Genomic DNA, 13,839 nt, shown 5'->3' with positions numbered 1-13,839 from the left:
TTGCAGTTTTCCAGCTGAAGAGCTGCGAGCTCCCTTTAAATTGGCAAGCCCCAAAACTTCACTGCTGGCAGCTGACAAATCCTCCCTCAGCTCTGGAATTTCCCCGGCGTTTTGCTGGATTTTCACTGACAGGCTCAAGACGGGTACAGGCTGTGGGCTTCTGCTGATGTAAATTCTTTTATACTCCCTGATGTTTGGAATAAAATAATGCACCAGCCAACTCAGACAACATGTAAAACTTGGCACTGCTGCAACGTGGACAGCTTGGAAAGGCCTGACACGGCTGGAACCACAGGCCCTGATGGACAAGCCTGGAATTAGCTCCAGAATGTTCTACAGACCAACAGGACCAACAACAGAGAGAAATTTTGAGGTTTTTTAACAGGGCAGCTAGAAGGGGAGGAAGCCCAGCCTACCCAAACCCACAGCTACACAAGGAAGCAGGATCCAACTGTTTTGCCTGTTCTTAGCTATCAGATCACGCTGACTTTCCAACAATAAATGCTGAAGGCACATGATAAGCAAAGGGAGACAGGATGAGGGCAGTCAGTGGTGTCTATTCCCAGCTTAAAGGCTGGACCACTACCCTGGCCAAGTAATTAACCCAGGGCAGAGCAGTCCATTCAGCAGTAAAATGAGCCTAAATATTGACCTCGATTTGGGCTCTGTGGGAGCTGACAAATACTCCCCAAGAGATGCATCACTGCCAGAGCATTCCTGCCTTGACACACCACTAAAAATAAAACAAAAGCTTTATATCCCACTTGGGGAAAAGTGAAAAAGGAGAAAGGAACTTCGTTTCCACCTTTGAATGGCTCTTCTCAAGTCCCAGTATCCCAAACAGCCCCAGCAAACAGCTCTGGGACATGAGCTCTCCCAGTATCCCAAACAGCCCCAGCAAACAGCTCTGGGACATGAGCTCTCCCAGTATCCCAAACAGCCCCAGCAAACAGCTCTGGGACATGAGCTCTCCCAGTATCCCAAACAGCCCCAGCAAACAGCTCTGGGACATGAGCTCACGCTGCAGGAGTGCTCCCAAGCTCAGCCAGCCTGATGGAAGCAACGGGAGAAATCCCAGAGCAGGAACAGAGTGAAGAAAGCAGAAGTGCCATGTGTCTGGTCCAAAAACTCATCATCTGACCCCCAACATGGACTAGGATCTCAGAGAAAATAAAAGCATCTTATTGCCCAGCAGAGCCCTTTTTTGCAGCAGCACAGACAGAGCTCTGCTGACACAGAAAACCTCCGAGCCTCTGGGCACTCAGGTGTATCCTCACTGAGCTCGTGCTCACCTCAGGGTCTAATTCCTTCACCAAAATATTGCACAAGTGGCACTCTGTGTTTGCAAAACGCTTCCTCAGGTGTCCTGTTTGACCCCAAGCAGCAGATGGTTTACTGTCTGTGCAGCAAACAAGGTCATTCTGGGGCTCCAAGCGGGCCATGGCTCAGTTGCACAGCGAGCAGCTGCATTCACTTTGGAAATGTTGCATGTTTTGCCTGAGATACCCAAGTGCTTTCTAATTCTGCCTCTTCTCCTCCTCCTGCTTCAACACCTTCACCTGAAGGTGCCAGAAGCAAACATCACCAAGCCACAAAGTCTGCAGAGTTTCAGCCTATGGGGTATCCCACACCATCCACATACTCCAGAGAGCTCCAGAGATGACTCCATCCCCCCCACTGCTGCAGCACCCTCCAGCTTCCTCCCCTCAGGTCTTTTGCCAAGGTGTTCAGCGTGGATGAAAACCCACTCGTGTGGGTTGAAACTGGCTCTGTTCACCAGGGTGCCTCAAACCTGCAAGTGTGCCTGTCTGCTTTCATACCTTCTGCAGTTTGCTGCAGGGTAAGCTCAGAAGCTCAGTCTTGAAGGACTCTCGGCTAGAAAATGTGGAAAAACTGGTTCCAATGGGAGCAGTTATGTCAAGGATGGTGAGCGGCTCGCTGGGTATGCAGTTACAGCCACAGACACTGACATTGAGGCAAAACCATTACCTGTGGGGACATCAGCTCAAAAGGCTGAAATAACAGCCCTAACTCGAGCCTTGGCATTGGCCAAAGGAAAACCTCTCAACATTTGGACTGATTCCAGGTATGCTTTTGGGGTGGTACACGCTCACGGGGCTATCTGGAAAGAAAGAGGTTTATTAACCTCACAGAAGAAAGAAATCAAGCATGCTACTGAAATCATGCAGTTACTGGAAGCAGTGGTAAAACCTTCAAAAGTGGCTATAATGCATTGTAGGGGACACTCCCAGGGTAACACCATCCCTGAACTGGGAAATGCTATGGCAGACAAAACAGCAAAGGCAGTGGCCAGTGGGGTTCAGATCCAAGCCCTTGCTCTAATTCCTTCTAGCATCCTTATAAGTAAAAAACTCCCACCATACGACACTGATGATTTAAATTAGATACAAGAGACAAATGAGCACAGATGGGTGAGCTGGGATAAAGGGTCTCATATCATACCCAGAAAACTATTAAAATTATTTATCCAAAGGGAACATTGCATCAGATCACCTTAGATGACACTTCTTGAAAGTTTAAAGAGGTATGAGACAAACTTACAGCCCCCTTTTTGGGCTTTGTTCCACAGCTTTTGTTTCCACCTCTTGCATCCTTTCCCTCACTCCAGGAGCTCCCAGCAGTTCCACACCCTCTTTTCTCCCATCCTGATCCTTTCTCCAAGAACAGAGCTCTGCATTTCAATTCCCTTCGCTTTTCTCTGACAATTCCCACCAATCCAGACCTAAAGCTGACACAAGGAACACTCAGTGCCCACAAATGCAAATCCAGACCTGGCCATGGCTAAACCAGCAACTCTGAACACACAATCCTGGACCATCTGCATTAATTCAAAGCCAACATTTCGGACACACCGAATACTTGAACATTCCCAAGAAACATCCTGTTGCCTTCAGCTCCCAGGGCTTTTTGCTTTGAACTCATACGGATTTGGGGATCAAGGGATTTCCCTGAAAAAACCTGTGTGGTGCACGCTGGAATCCCCAATCCCGTGAATCCAGGGAGTGTTAAAAGCTCAGTCCAACCTGGCCCACCATCAATTTTTGCCAAATATCCCCTAAATCATCAGGTTAACAGAACCCTACTCTGGTGCTGCGTTTTTAGTATTGGAAAGCCAGGAATTACTTTATTCCCAGCACGGGGCTCTGGATATGGGCTTGGGGAGAACAAGACCTTACCAACTTACAGAGCCAGGGGATGACGTTTGGGAACAATCCTGGGCTGCCTGGCAGCAGTTCATTGTACCTCTTGTCACCCACGAACACCTTCACCCACTCCTCCAGGAGCCCGGGCCAGCGGCTCTGCTTCTCTTGGAGCGGGAGGCATTCCCCTGCCCACTGCAGGGACCTGCAAACCATTCCAGAGTCAGCTCCGAGCCAGGGACGGGGCAACAGCGGGGCAGGGATGGGGCAGGGACGGGGCAACAGCGGGGCAGGGATGGGGCAGGGACGGGGCAACAGCGGGGCAGGGATGGGGCACCCCGAGCCAGGGCCGTGCTCAGCCGTCCCACGGCTCCCGCGGCTCGGGCCCTCGGAAATGCCGGATCTGAGCCTCGTAATCCCTGCAGGGAAGAGCCCGGCTCAGGCCGGGATCGCAGAGGGTGGGAAGCGCCCAGGGTGGGCGGAGGCTCTGCCACCCCCACGGCCGCGGCATCCGCACAGCTCCGGGGGACGGGGCCCGCCCCGATGCCGCTCCCCATCCCGTTCTCCCATTCCTCATCCCGTTCCCCCGCTCCCCCATCCCGTCCCCCGTTCCCCCGTTCCCCATCCCCTTCCCCCGTTCCCCATCCCGTTCCCCATCCCGTTATCCCGTTCCCCCGTTCCCCATCCCGTTCCCCATCCCGTCCCCCGTTCCCCATCCCGTTCCCCATCCCGTTCCCCATCCCGTTCCCCATCCCGTCCCCCGTTCCCCATCCCGTTCCCCATCCCGTCCCCCGTTCCCTATCCCATTCCCCATCCCGTTCCCCATCCCGTATCCCCGTTCCCCATCCCGTATCCCCGTTCCCCATCCCGTATCCCCGTTCCCCATCCCGTTCCCCATCCCGATCTCCCGCTCCTCGCTCACCGCCCGGGCCCGTCCATGCCCGCCCGCCCCAACCGCTCCCGCCGATTCCAACTGGCCGCGCGCAGCCCCGCCACGCCTCCCCATTGGCCAGACCTCGGCCCGCCCCGCCTCCCCATTGGCCGCCGGCCCCGTCAATCATGCGGCAAACCCCGCCCACCCCACCGCCCTCAGGCGCTGTTGCCCTGGCGGCCGCTGGAATGCGGCCCGGGCGCATCCCCAAGGGAAAAGGAGGCACAAAAGGAGGAATTGGGAAGTAAAAGGGGAAGGCTGCGCAGCGCCCGCGGCGCCCCGAGAGCGAGGAGCGGCCCCCACTCCTCTGAGGGCCCATCTCTGCCCCCTGTCCATGTGCAGTGCCCGGGGAAGAGCAGAGTCTGGGATCAAAGAACCACCCAGTCCCCCCCAGCAAGGAAAGCCCGGCCCCCCGGTGTTTCAGGGGCACACAAAGGGCTGTGCAGGGAGGGAAGGACCAGCAGGAGCTTTCTCCTCCTCAGCCCCCGTTCCAAGGCGCAGCAGCCCCAGGTGTGACCGGCCAGGATGAGGAGGGGGCGGCTCCTGCCAGAGGCCGCTCTCAGAGGGTTCCCCGGGCACAGCTGTGCAGGGAGCTGCTGGTCCAGAGGGGCAATGGGGGCATCCCGAGTGTCCCTCCAGGGACAATGGGCGGAGCATCCAGCAGGAGCTGGGGAGCAGCCGCAGGCACCTGGGCACAGAGCACTGCTCCCAGAAAATGCCCAGGGAAAACCCCTCGTGCCAAGGGGCAGCACCTGAGCAGGCAGGGCAGCATGTGGGGTCCCAGGGAAACATTCCACTTTCCCCTTTCATCTTGGCAGCCCTTCCCCAGTGCCCCCAGAAAAAAGGGGTGTTGTGAGGAGAAAAGTGATTTAAACAGAGGGAAAAATCTTCCTTTTCCATTATTGTCTGTGTTTAAATTGAGGGGGAATCCCCTTCCTCTGCAGTTTTAAGGGTATCAGTTGAAGGAAACCCTGCCTTTTCCATGCTCTCAGGGGTATCACTTGACAGGGAATCCCCATTTTCCAATATTCTCCAGTTTAAATAAAAAGGAAAAACCTTGACAATGCTATTTTATGGGTTGGAATTGAGCATAACTCCCCCATTTCCATCATCCCAAGGTTTAACTTGAGGGAAAAGCCCTGCTGTTCCTCCTTTTTAAGGGTTTGAATTGAGGGAAAATCCCCCTTTTTCCATGACTGGAGAGACCTGAAGTAAGGAAAACCCCTCTTTTCCCAGTATTTTAGGGGATTCAGAGGAGAGAACCCATTTATTGCCATGGCATCGATTTAAGTAGAGACAAACACTCCCTAGTCCCTCATTTTAAGGGGTTCAGTTGAAGGAAGCTCCCCCTTTTTCAGCATTTTAAGAATTTAAATCTGTACTTCAGGGCACTTCTAGCTGGGTACTGGCACCCAATCTCTCACAAGGGAGGCAGCCCAGCACACACAAAACCCTCCTGCTACCAGAGAGCCCATTATTTTTTTAGTTTTATTTATAGTGAATGCAGCCCTAATTAGAGGCCCCAACAGGAGTTACATCAGGTATATTATTACTATTCTTCTCCACCCTACATAGTCCTGCATGGAGTACTGCTCAGCAGTTACTAATGACCAATTACAGAGCTTAACAAGGAATCATGCAACTCATCTGTCTACGCTGCCAAAACAAGAAGCTTTTTTACCCTTTCAGTGGATGCAGCTGCAGTAAAACAGAAGGCATCTACGGAGCCCTTTGCTCAGCTGGAATTTAAGTCAGAGCAGCCAAACAGCTGCAGCTCCTCTCAGGGCTTCGATCCCTGAGGGTAAAATTGCCTCCTCCCTTTTCCCGGGCGTGGTGGGAGCGAGAGGCGGGCCCGGCCAGGGGTGTATTAACCCCAGCCCTGGGGCCCAGGAGCGCATTGTGTTTGTGGGCTGGGGTGGGGAAGAGCTCTTCTGTTATTTTAATGAAGGATCTCTTTCAGGTTGTGTCGGGTGTTTTTTAGGAGGTGCTTTTGGCATCTAAAACAGCAGAGGCTTTGGAGACACCATGAAGAAGATGGCATTGAGTGCAGGGAGTATTTAAGCTCGTGGTTTTGGGCTGAGTGTTCAGGGGTGGTAAGGTGCTTTTGTAATTTCTTGTTTGTTTGTTTGTTAGGAGCATTGCAACTTCTTGAAATTCCAGATTGTGTCAAGTATGGCACTTCAAGTTTTTCAGCAGCTTCACTGTGCCACAAGAGGAACCTGCCCTGTGTTAGAGATGATGTCTGAGCTGGAGGCTTCTGATAGGTAAGTTGAGGATTGCAACTGTGAGAGGGAGCATGGGCAGGGTATGAGTTAGGAAGTGCCAGGAGAGGTTTTGAAAGTAGTGTGGTGGGAAATGGTGTCTATTCAGGGGCCTTGTCAGGCTTTCCTGCAAGCACAGCAGATGCATTTATGTGTTTTAAGGCACACAGATGCACCCACTGTGCTCACAGAAACACCACATAACTCTTGCTAGCCCAGGTGTCCATTATAATGATGGCCACAGCCTTTGTCTTGGGATGAAGAGGGATGCTCAAGGACACGGGTGCACTTAGGACAGATGGTCAGTCGCTGACTTGTTGGGGTTTGGCTACTAAACTCAGGCATTGATTTTGGCTTTCTTTACTGTAGCTGATGAAGAGGCTCACCCAGCCATCACGGGGCCTTCTGAGACAGCTGAGGTGGGCTCGTTTTGTGTCCAGTGTGGATTCATGTCACCGGTCATCCAAAAGCTAAGTTGGGGGCTGGGATCCAGAGATGGGAGGCTAGAGGGTTGGAAATTCCCAGGAGAGATTTAAAAATTAGCCTAGGGGAAAGGGATGCCTCTTAAGACAGCTGAAAGGAGTGGCTCTACTTGTGCTCACAGCCACAGGGTGTGCAGGACAGAGCAGTTCCAGCCTGTGTTGTGTTGTCTAGCGTGTCTTCTGTGTCTTTGTCATCCCTTGGATCAGATCTCGGAGGCCTTTTCCCCTCAGGGGGCTTATTGCAAGTGTCAGCCATCATCTCCAGGTGCTCAAACATTCACTCTTCTCGGCACGATGCCGATCTCGTTTGTTCTTTTACGGTGGGCTTGGCTGTGTCTGGGCATCACAAATCAGAAGCACCGAGTCAGATCTCTTTTGAGGCCTTGTTCCCGGCTGTGCTGCCATCCATCCTTTCCAGCTGGGAGCTGTCATGTCCTGGGGCTTGTAAGATTGTCAGGATATGGGAGCATTCTGAATGTGGCACTGTCTCACAGCCATCTTGATCCTTGTGAGTGACAGTTCTTAGAACAGGTCACTGTTCCAGTCTTTTCTTCTGCTCCTTAGAGCCTCCTGTGTCCACGGCTGCCATACCATTGGTCATCTCTTTTGGCATCGTGTCCATCCTTGCTGTTGTTCTTCTTGCTGAGAGCTTTTTTAATCATCCTTGTGTCACACTGTAGCATCATGTGTTGTTTGTGTTTGTGTTTGTGTTTGGAACTGCTCTGTCCTGTGGAGTAGAGTGGGGGGTAGGTGGAGTGGGGTATCGGCACCAGGGGACCCGTGAGCAGGATGAGTACCAGCAACTGAGATGAGCATTGATTCCAGCCCAGAACTGGGTGCTACCAGAGTTGCTGTATCAGTGATGAAACTGTAAGCATTTTTTGGTGTGTTTTACAGGTGGTCTGCAGCATTCAAACTGCTGGTCCAATGTGACAGAGACCCTTGTGGAAAGAGGTCACGGTGGAACGGTTTCAGATGGAAACTCCCCCGGCAATGTGACGCTTTCGGACCCTGTGTGGGCACGTGCCTTTCTGTTTTGTTTTGTCCCTTCTCCCCCTGGGAAGGTTGGTCATTGCTTGGCTTTTCAGGGGTGGTATAAAGGGTGGCTGTGTTACAGGGTTGTTCTCTGTCCTTATTTCTAGGAAGTGAAGCCAGATAGCAGCAGGCAAGGTCAAGTGAGCAAGGTGAGCAGTGACCGGTGGACAGAACCAGTTGTTATTGCTTGGGTGCCAAATTCTGGTGCAGCTCTAAGCATCCATTTGTGTGTTCCGGGTGGTCCACTTGTATTTTGCCTACCAGGGCTGAACCCCCTTGCTGACCAGCTGACAGAGCTGGTTTGGCACCCTTGAGCTGCTCTTGTGAGCCCTCTGGAAGTATTACAGGAATCTGTGATGAAGCTTTTACCTTTTCCATTTGGAGGTGCTGTCTGGGTAGCCTTCAGCAATGGTTGAGGATTTGCAGCAAGTCGGGGAGGTGGGGAGGAGGAGCGAGGTCCCACTCAAGTTTCAGCAATGCCACGGAACTTTGTCTCCTCTTAACTCAGGTGTGCCCTGCGCCGACGGCGTCGGCCTCTGAGTGTGGCCGGAGCAGGCGGGCCGAGGAGCCGGGCATTCTCAGGGGATGGTGAGTAGTGGAATTGTTGGGTTTTGGCTGATGTGCTGTTCAGCTCATGCACTGATGTTTGGTTTTCTTTCCTGTAGCCAACTAAAAGAGAACAGCCCACTGAGGGCAGGAACTTCCCAGATGGAGAGGTGGCCGTCTTTTGCACCCGACGTGGATTCACATCCCCAGACGTCCGAGAGATAAGTCTTGGGCTGCACCCCACAGAGGGGATGACAGCAGGGTGCTGGGTAGGGGCTCGTCAGGAGGGGTTTTTGAATAAGCTTTGGAGTCGGGGATGTCTGAGAAAGAGCCCCTTAGGCCACGTAAAGGGGAAGTCTTACTTTTGATCACAACGCTGAGGTGCGCAGGGCAGAGCAGTCCCGGTGCGTGTCGTGTCACTTGTCTATCGTGTGTTCTGTGTCTTTTGTGTTGCATGTCTTTTGCCTTACCCCTTTGAGGGGATTATCTAAAATGCCAGGCATCATCCTTAGCATCTCCAACTCTGCATTCCTCGGCCCGGTGCCGATACCATCGAACCTTTGACTCGCGAGCTCGGACGCCCATCGGAATCGCATCTCTCTTTAGAAGCGTTGAGTCGGGCGTCTTTTATGGTCTTGTTCTGAGCTGTATCCGCAGCTGTGCTCCACAGCGATCCATTATAGCAGATTAGGACTTGTAAGGATGTGAGGATAGATAGAGGATGCTGATGGTACAGTTCTCAGGCATCCATCTTTGTGGTTTTGCCAGGTGGCTCCTGGAATGAGTCCTTCTGTTGGCATCTTCTTCTGCCAGGGTTCTTCGAGCCTCATTGGCTCACTGTCGGTCTTGCCTCGGTCATCTCATTCTGCCTTCTCTTGCTCCTTGTGGTCATTCTTCTTGCTGAGAGTTTTCTCTCGTTGTTGCATCCCCTCATTTGTCATCTCCTGCATAACAGGCCTCTGTGTGTGCTTGGCCTGGAGCTGCTCTGCCCTGCTGCATAGTCTGGGGTGTGGGTGTAATGGGACTAAGACTGTGCTGTTCATTTCACAATCAATGGTATTCCTAGATTGATGCAGGATGGCTGGAACTGTTAAGTTACCATGCAGCACCTTGACTTGTGTAATAACTTTCTTTCAGAGGCAGTTGGATTGAATCCGTGGCAGAGTGCCCCATACCAGGTGAGGGGATTCCCATGGGAAGGTCAGTCACTGTTTGTCTTTGCAGGGGCAGTGTAAATGGTGACTATGTTACAGCACTGTTCCATGTCTTTTTTTTTTTTTTAGGGAGTAATGCTGGATATTGGCAGTCAAGGGTGATGGAGCGAGGTGAGCAGTGACCAGTGGGCAGAATGGGTTGTTATGGCCTCGGTCTCAATTTTTGGTGCAGCTCTAAGCATCCGTTGTTGTTTGTGTGTTTTAGGTGGTCCACTTGCAGGATGTCCTGGCCCTGGATGCTGGAGGGTGCAAGCCTAAGGCAGAGGTGTGGTATACTTCAGTTGGAGCAGGGAGGCTGTGGTTTCACAGTCTCTCAGCATGTTTCATGTGTTTTTGCTTTGCTTCTCTGCAGGTGCTGCTGCCGCCCTAGGCGTGCCAAGGGCCAGAGGCGAGCAGGTGAGTTGGCATTTAGGTGGGGTGGCTGATAGGCCAGCGGTGTATGGCAGCGTGCTGAGCGTGTCCCTTTTCATTGTGCAGGTTTGTCCTGGCCACCTCCAGAGTCAGATCAAGATTTGAGGTGAGCTGGGGCAGTGGTGTGGAGTAGCCTGGGGTGGCTCTTCTTGAGGGCAACCGTGACATTTTCTGTTTTGTTGTCTTAGGCACCGTGAGCAGGTGTGGAGCTGAAGTTTGGAAAGAGCAGGTAAGCGATGAGCCTCGGCAGTTCCGAGGGAGGGGCCTTGCAGAAGGGGTCTCTTCTGGTGTGTGTTGTCAGAGGCTGAATTTTCTCCTTGTTCTCCATCTTTCGTAGCTGCCAAAGCGGACCGTGGGGAACATGTTGACATCTGCAGTGCTGATGCATTTTTTCCATCCAGGATGGATTCTGTCCGCTTGTCTTCAGAGAGCTAAGTGTTGGGAGCTGTGGCTGGGAGAAGGGAAAAACCTTTGGAGTTCCAGGAGGCAATTGGAAATTAGCTTAGAGGAGAGGGCTGTTGTGGGAGGGCCCCTTGGAAGCAAAGGTCGAGGGTTTCTCCTCAGCATCACCCGAGCCTTTGCTGGGCAGGGCAGTTCCAACCCATCTCTGTGTTGTCGTGAGCTTCGTGTCATCGGCCTTTGAGTCTCGCCGTCATCGTGGATCTTTTTGCCCGAGGAGCTCGCCTTCGGGTCTGGCACGATCGCCACGGTCTCCATTTTACCTCCTTTCTGGCGTAGCCACATGTGGGCATCTTGGCCACTTCTTGGTTGGTCACGTTTTGCAACATCACTTCAGCCTTTGGTGGCAGAGTCCTTCCCTAGGGATCCCTTTGTATCTCCTGGCAGTCATTGCCTCCTTCTCTAGGCCTGCCAAGCTTCTTAAGCATCCTCTGAGCAGCTTTGGCCCTGGCTTCTTGGCAGGAGTTACATTTCACTGTCATGTGCTGCTACCCCAGAGCCTTCTTTCCTTCGGCATCGTCAGCCTCTGGCTCATCTTGCTCGAGGAATCTTGGGCCCATTGCTGGGCAGGTTCAGCTCGTGTCTGTGTTCTGTCATTGGTGTCTGTGTTCTGTCATTTGTGTCTGTGTTCTGTCATTTGTGTTCTGTAGTTTGTGTCCATCCTCTCCTGTGTCACAGGCCTTTGTTACGTCTCGGTGCTTTATGGGCCTCGCTCTGGGCCGTAGGGGCAGCGGGGGTCTCTGCTCCCGTACTTTCCCGGATCGGGCTCATTCCGGCATCTTTACAGTTTTGCTTTTGGAGACCAGAAGAAGTACACAAGATGTTCTCATCCATCTTCCTTCTCACTTTTGGTAGTATCTTCTTTTCATGGGCCATGGACTTCTCTATGAAGTGTATTAGACCTTCCTCACTGTGGTAGTGCCATAGGTTCCATTGCCTCAAAGCATATTGGGCTCAAGAATTTATCTTCTGCGAGTTATCTCAAGTTCTCGTGTCATCTTTGCTTCTATTTGGTGTGCTTACACTTGGAGCTGCCCTGCCCTGGCACGTAGAGTCGTGGCTGGGTTGAACAGTTGTAAAACTTTGTGGTTCCTCTCTTGTCTGTGGGGTTTTGTGTAGAAAACTCATGGGTCTGGTGCATGGGGATAACTCTGAGCTGTCAGCTACTTGCAGACTGCCTCATGTTGTCTTGCAGGTCCCCAAGGCCGATTCCAATCCCTGCAGTCACCGATGCTACCGCTTTTCCCAGCATCCACCCTTCCACGTCATGGAGCAGCAGTGGGAAGATGTGTTGAAGTGTCCTTGTCAGTGGAGTGTTGTGAGCAAGGGCTGCAGCCAGTGTGTAAGCTGAAGAAGGGTGTCTGTCTGTGAGAGTGTGTGTGTGTCTGTCTGCGTGTGTCAGTGTGTGAGAGCGTGTGTGTTGACTGGTTCTAACCTTATGTGTGTGTGATTTTTGCCTTTCAGGTTTTTCAACTGATTTTTAACTTTATAATAAGAAAACACCCACTTGTGAGCTTTTTTTATTCCCCTATCTGGGTTTTGTTTTTCCTTGGTCCCATCCTGTCTGTGAGGCAAAGTTCATCGCCAAGGTTTGGGTGCAGCCAAACAAACAGCCTCCCTCTCAGGGTGGAGAGTACACAGTGGAGGTTAGGGATACAGGGAAAAGGTGCACCAGCCCTCACACCACCCCTGACAGCACCATTTTCCCCCCTAGCGTCAGCACAGTGCAGCAACCCTGGTGATGCCTTTTCCTGGTCTTGACATCAAGAGTCAGACACGGTTAGAAGGGGAAAAGGGATTTTACCTTGGTATTTATTGTAAGGATCCTTAGGTGCACACCTCCAGGTCACATGCATTGAGATGCACCCCGCTGAGTCTGTCTGTTTTCCCCCCAACATCGGGTATCACATTATAGGTGTTACTAATTAGCAGATCTATCAAAGATTCCCCAATGAGAGGCTCAAGTGAGCCCCCCTCCCCAAGGAACCTGTCCCTGGATGGTTCTATCTTGGTTTACAGAATGTGTTCTGGAGAGGACCTTGGGCTCTGGGCCACACTGATCCCTGGCTACGAAGCTTCTAAAATGTTGAGTCTCTCAGCTTGCCAAACAAGTCCAAGAATGTAGGCAAAAAGCACCAGGAATACAGAAGTTGTAAAAAAGGTATAACAGGGGTATAAAAGAAAAGGCAAAAATCTTCATGGCATCATTTTCCCCCTTTTAGAGACTAACACAACTCTATCTTGTCTAGTCTCTACTCTATTCTTTACCCACTGGCAGTGATTGGATTGTCCCTTTGGGGGATGCTGGGGTTTAGATCATTCCATCCATTTGCCTGCTGACATTTCCCAGCCCAGGGGCTTTGGCTGCCAGGGCAGCACAAAGATTGTTCCCTGTGTGGTGCCCAGATTTGGGGTTTGGCTTTGCTAGTTCACATGAATTGTACCCAAAGCCCTGAATTCCCTGCTGAATTGCCACTGGAATAGCCTCCCAGTGCCTCCTGGAGCATGGATATTCCCATGCAGAGCTGCCTATTTAACAGCAGGTGTGTCAGGAAGCAGCAGAGCTTCCAGGGAAGCTCAGTAGGGTCAGTACAAGGACAGGTTCATGTTCCATAGAATTTGCTGTTTGTAACCCTCATCCCCCAGCCCCCCCAATGTCCCTGGGGCACCTGACAGAGTTCCCTGGAATTCAGCTGCCTGCACCCCCCGAGCTCGGGCTCCAGGTGATATTTGGAAGCAGGAGAAGGCGCTGGCCGGACGCGCTCCGCCCGTGCTGAGGCAGCCCCTGTGCCCATGGGAGGACTTCTCTCCCTGCAGGAGCTGATTTCATTCCAGAGCCTCAGGAGTGGCCTCTGGAAGTTCTTTTCCCTCAGGAAAGGGATGCACATCCCTGCCTTCAGGGCACCTGCAGTGTGAGCCACCTGGGAAAGCTTTCCATCAGCTGTGCAGTTCCAGCTGGCTCCCCAAAAACTGCCAACTCCATCCAAAGAGATTTCTCTGCCTCTGACCTTTCATTTGAAGGCATCTCTGAGGGCATTGCTTGGCATTTCATTGCTGTGGGGGAAGCTTGCCTTGGCTTTAACGCTGCTGAGGGATGATGTCCTCAGGCTGGAAGGGAAGGCATTTTGGGTGGCTGGGACATAGCTGGCAGGTGTGTGGGAGGTCGGCAGCGGGAATTGCTGTCTGAGCCCCTCTGCAAACAGCCCGTGCCGACATTCCCCGGTGCCAGCTGTTCCTTGGGGTATTTTTGGGGCATCAGTGGGGTCTGTCGGGGCCGAAGCATCTCCGGGTGCCTGTTCAGAGCAGCCCCTGGCCGAGGGGCCGCGGGCAGCCCTTTAT

General features: G+C 52.5%; 1 protein-coding gene and 3 long non-coding RNA genes across 8 annotated transcripts in view; 3 read left to right on the top strand and 1 right to left on the bottom strand.

Annotated features, from left to right (window-relative positions):
- The window catches only part of LOC138111064 (ankyrin repeat and BTB/POZ domain-containing protein 2-like), a 44,561-nt gene extending 41,724 nt beyond the window's left edge, over window positions 1-2,837 (bottom strand). For all 5 annotated transcript variants that reach the window (XR_011151241.1, XR_011151242.1, XM_069016255.1 and 2 more), the window contains exon 1: window positions 2,563-2,837. Coding sequence is in view for 3 of the 5 variants with exons in the window: in XM_069016255.1 (XP_068872356.1) it covers window positions 2,563-2,612 (50 nt within the window). In the remaining 2 variants the exon portion in view is untranslated. The remainder of the gene's footprint in view (window positions 1-2,562) is intronic.
- Window positions 2,838-6,095: 3,258 nt separating this feature from the next.
- Window positions 6,096-7,503, top strand: LOC138112093 (uncharacterized). The gene is made up of 3 exons (XR_011151546.1): window positions 6,096-6,185; window positions 6,286-6,356; window positions 6,723-7,503. It is a non-coding gene; the product is annotated as an uncharacterized lncRNA (long non-coding RNA).
- Window positions 7,504-7,570: 67 nt separating this feature from the next.
- LOC138112092 (uncharacterized) lies at window positions 7,571-9,611 on the top strand. The gene is made up of 4 exons (XR_011151545.1): window positions 7,571-7,854; window positions 7,978-8,019; window positions 8,379-8,458; window positions 8,536-9,611. It is a non-coding gene; the product is annotated as an uncharacterized lncRNA (long non-coding RNA).
- Window positions 9,612-9,833: 222 nt separating this feature from the next.
- On the top strand, window positions 9,834-11,432 carry LOC138112091 (uncharacterized). The gene is made up of 5 exons (XR_011151544.1): window positions 9,834-9,895; window positions 9,983-10,026; window positions 10,108-10,147; window positions 10,230-10,270; window positions 10,379-11,432. It is a non-coding gene; the product is annotated as an uncharacterized lncRNA (long non-coding RNA).
- The last annotated feature ends 2,407 nt before the right edge of the window (window positions 11,433-13,839 follow it).

This window comes from Aphelocoma coerulescens, chromosome 5, assembly GCF_041296385.1.
Source record: "Aphelocoma coerulescens isolate FSJ_1873_10779 chromosome 5, UR_Acoe_1.0, whole genome shotgun sequence".
Classification (NCBI taxonomy): domain Eukaryota; kingdom Metazoa; phylum Chordata; class Aves; order Passeriformes; family Corvidae; genus Aphelocoma; species Aphelocoma coerulescens.
The sequence above is the reverse complement of the archived record's forward strand: the minus strand, read 5'-3'. Positions and strand labels throughout refer to the sequence as shown.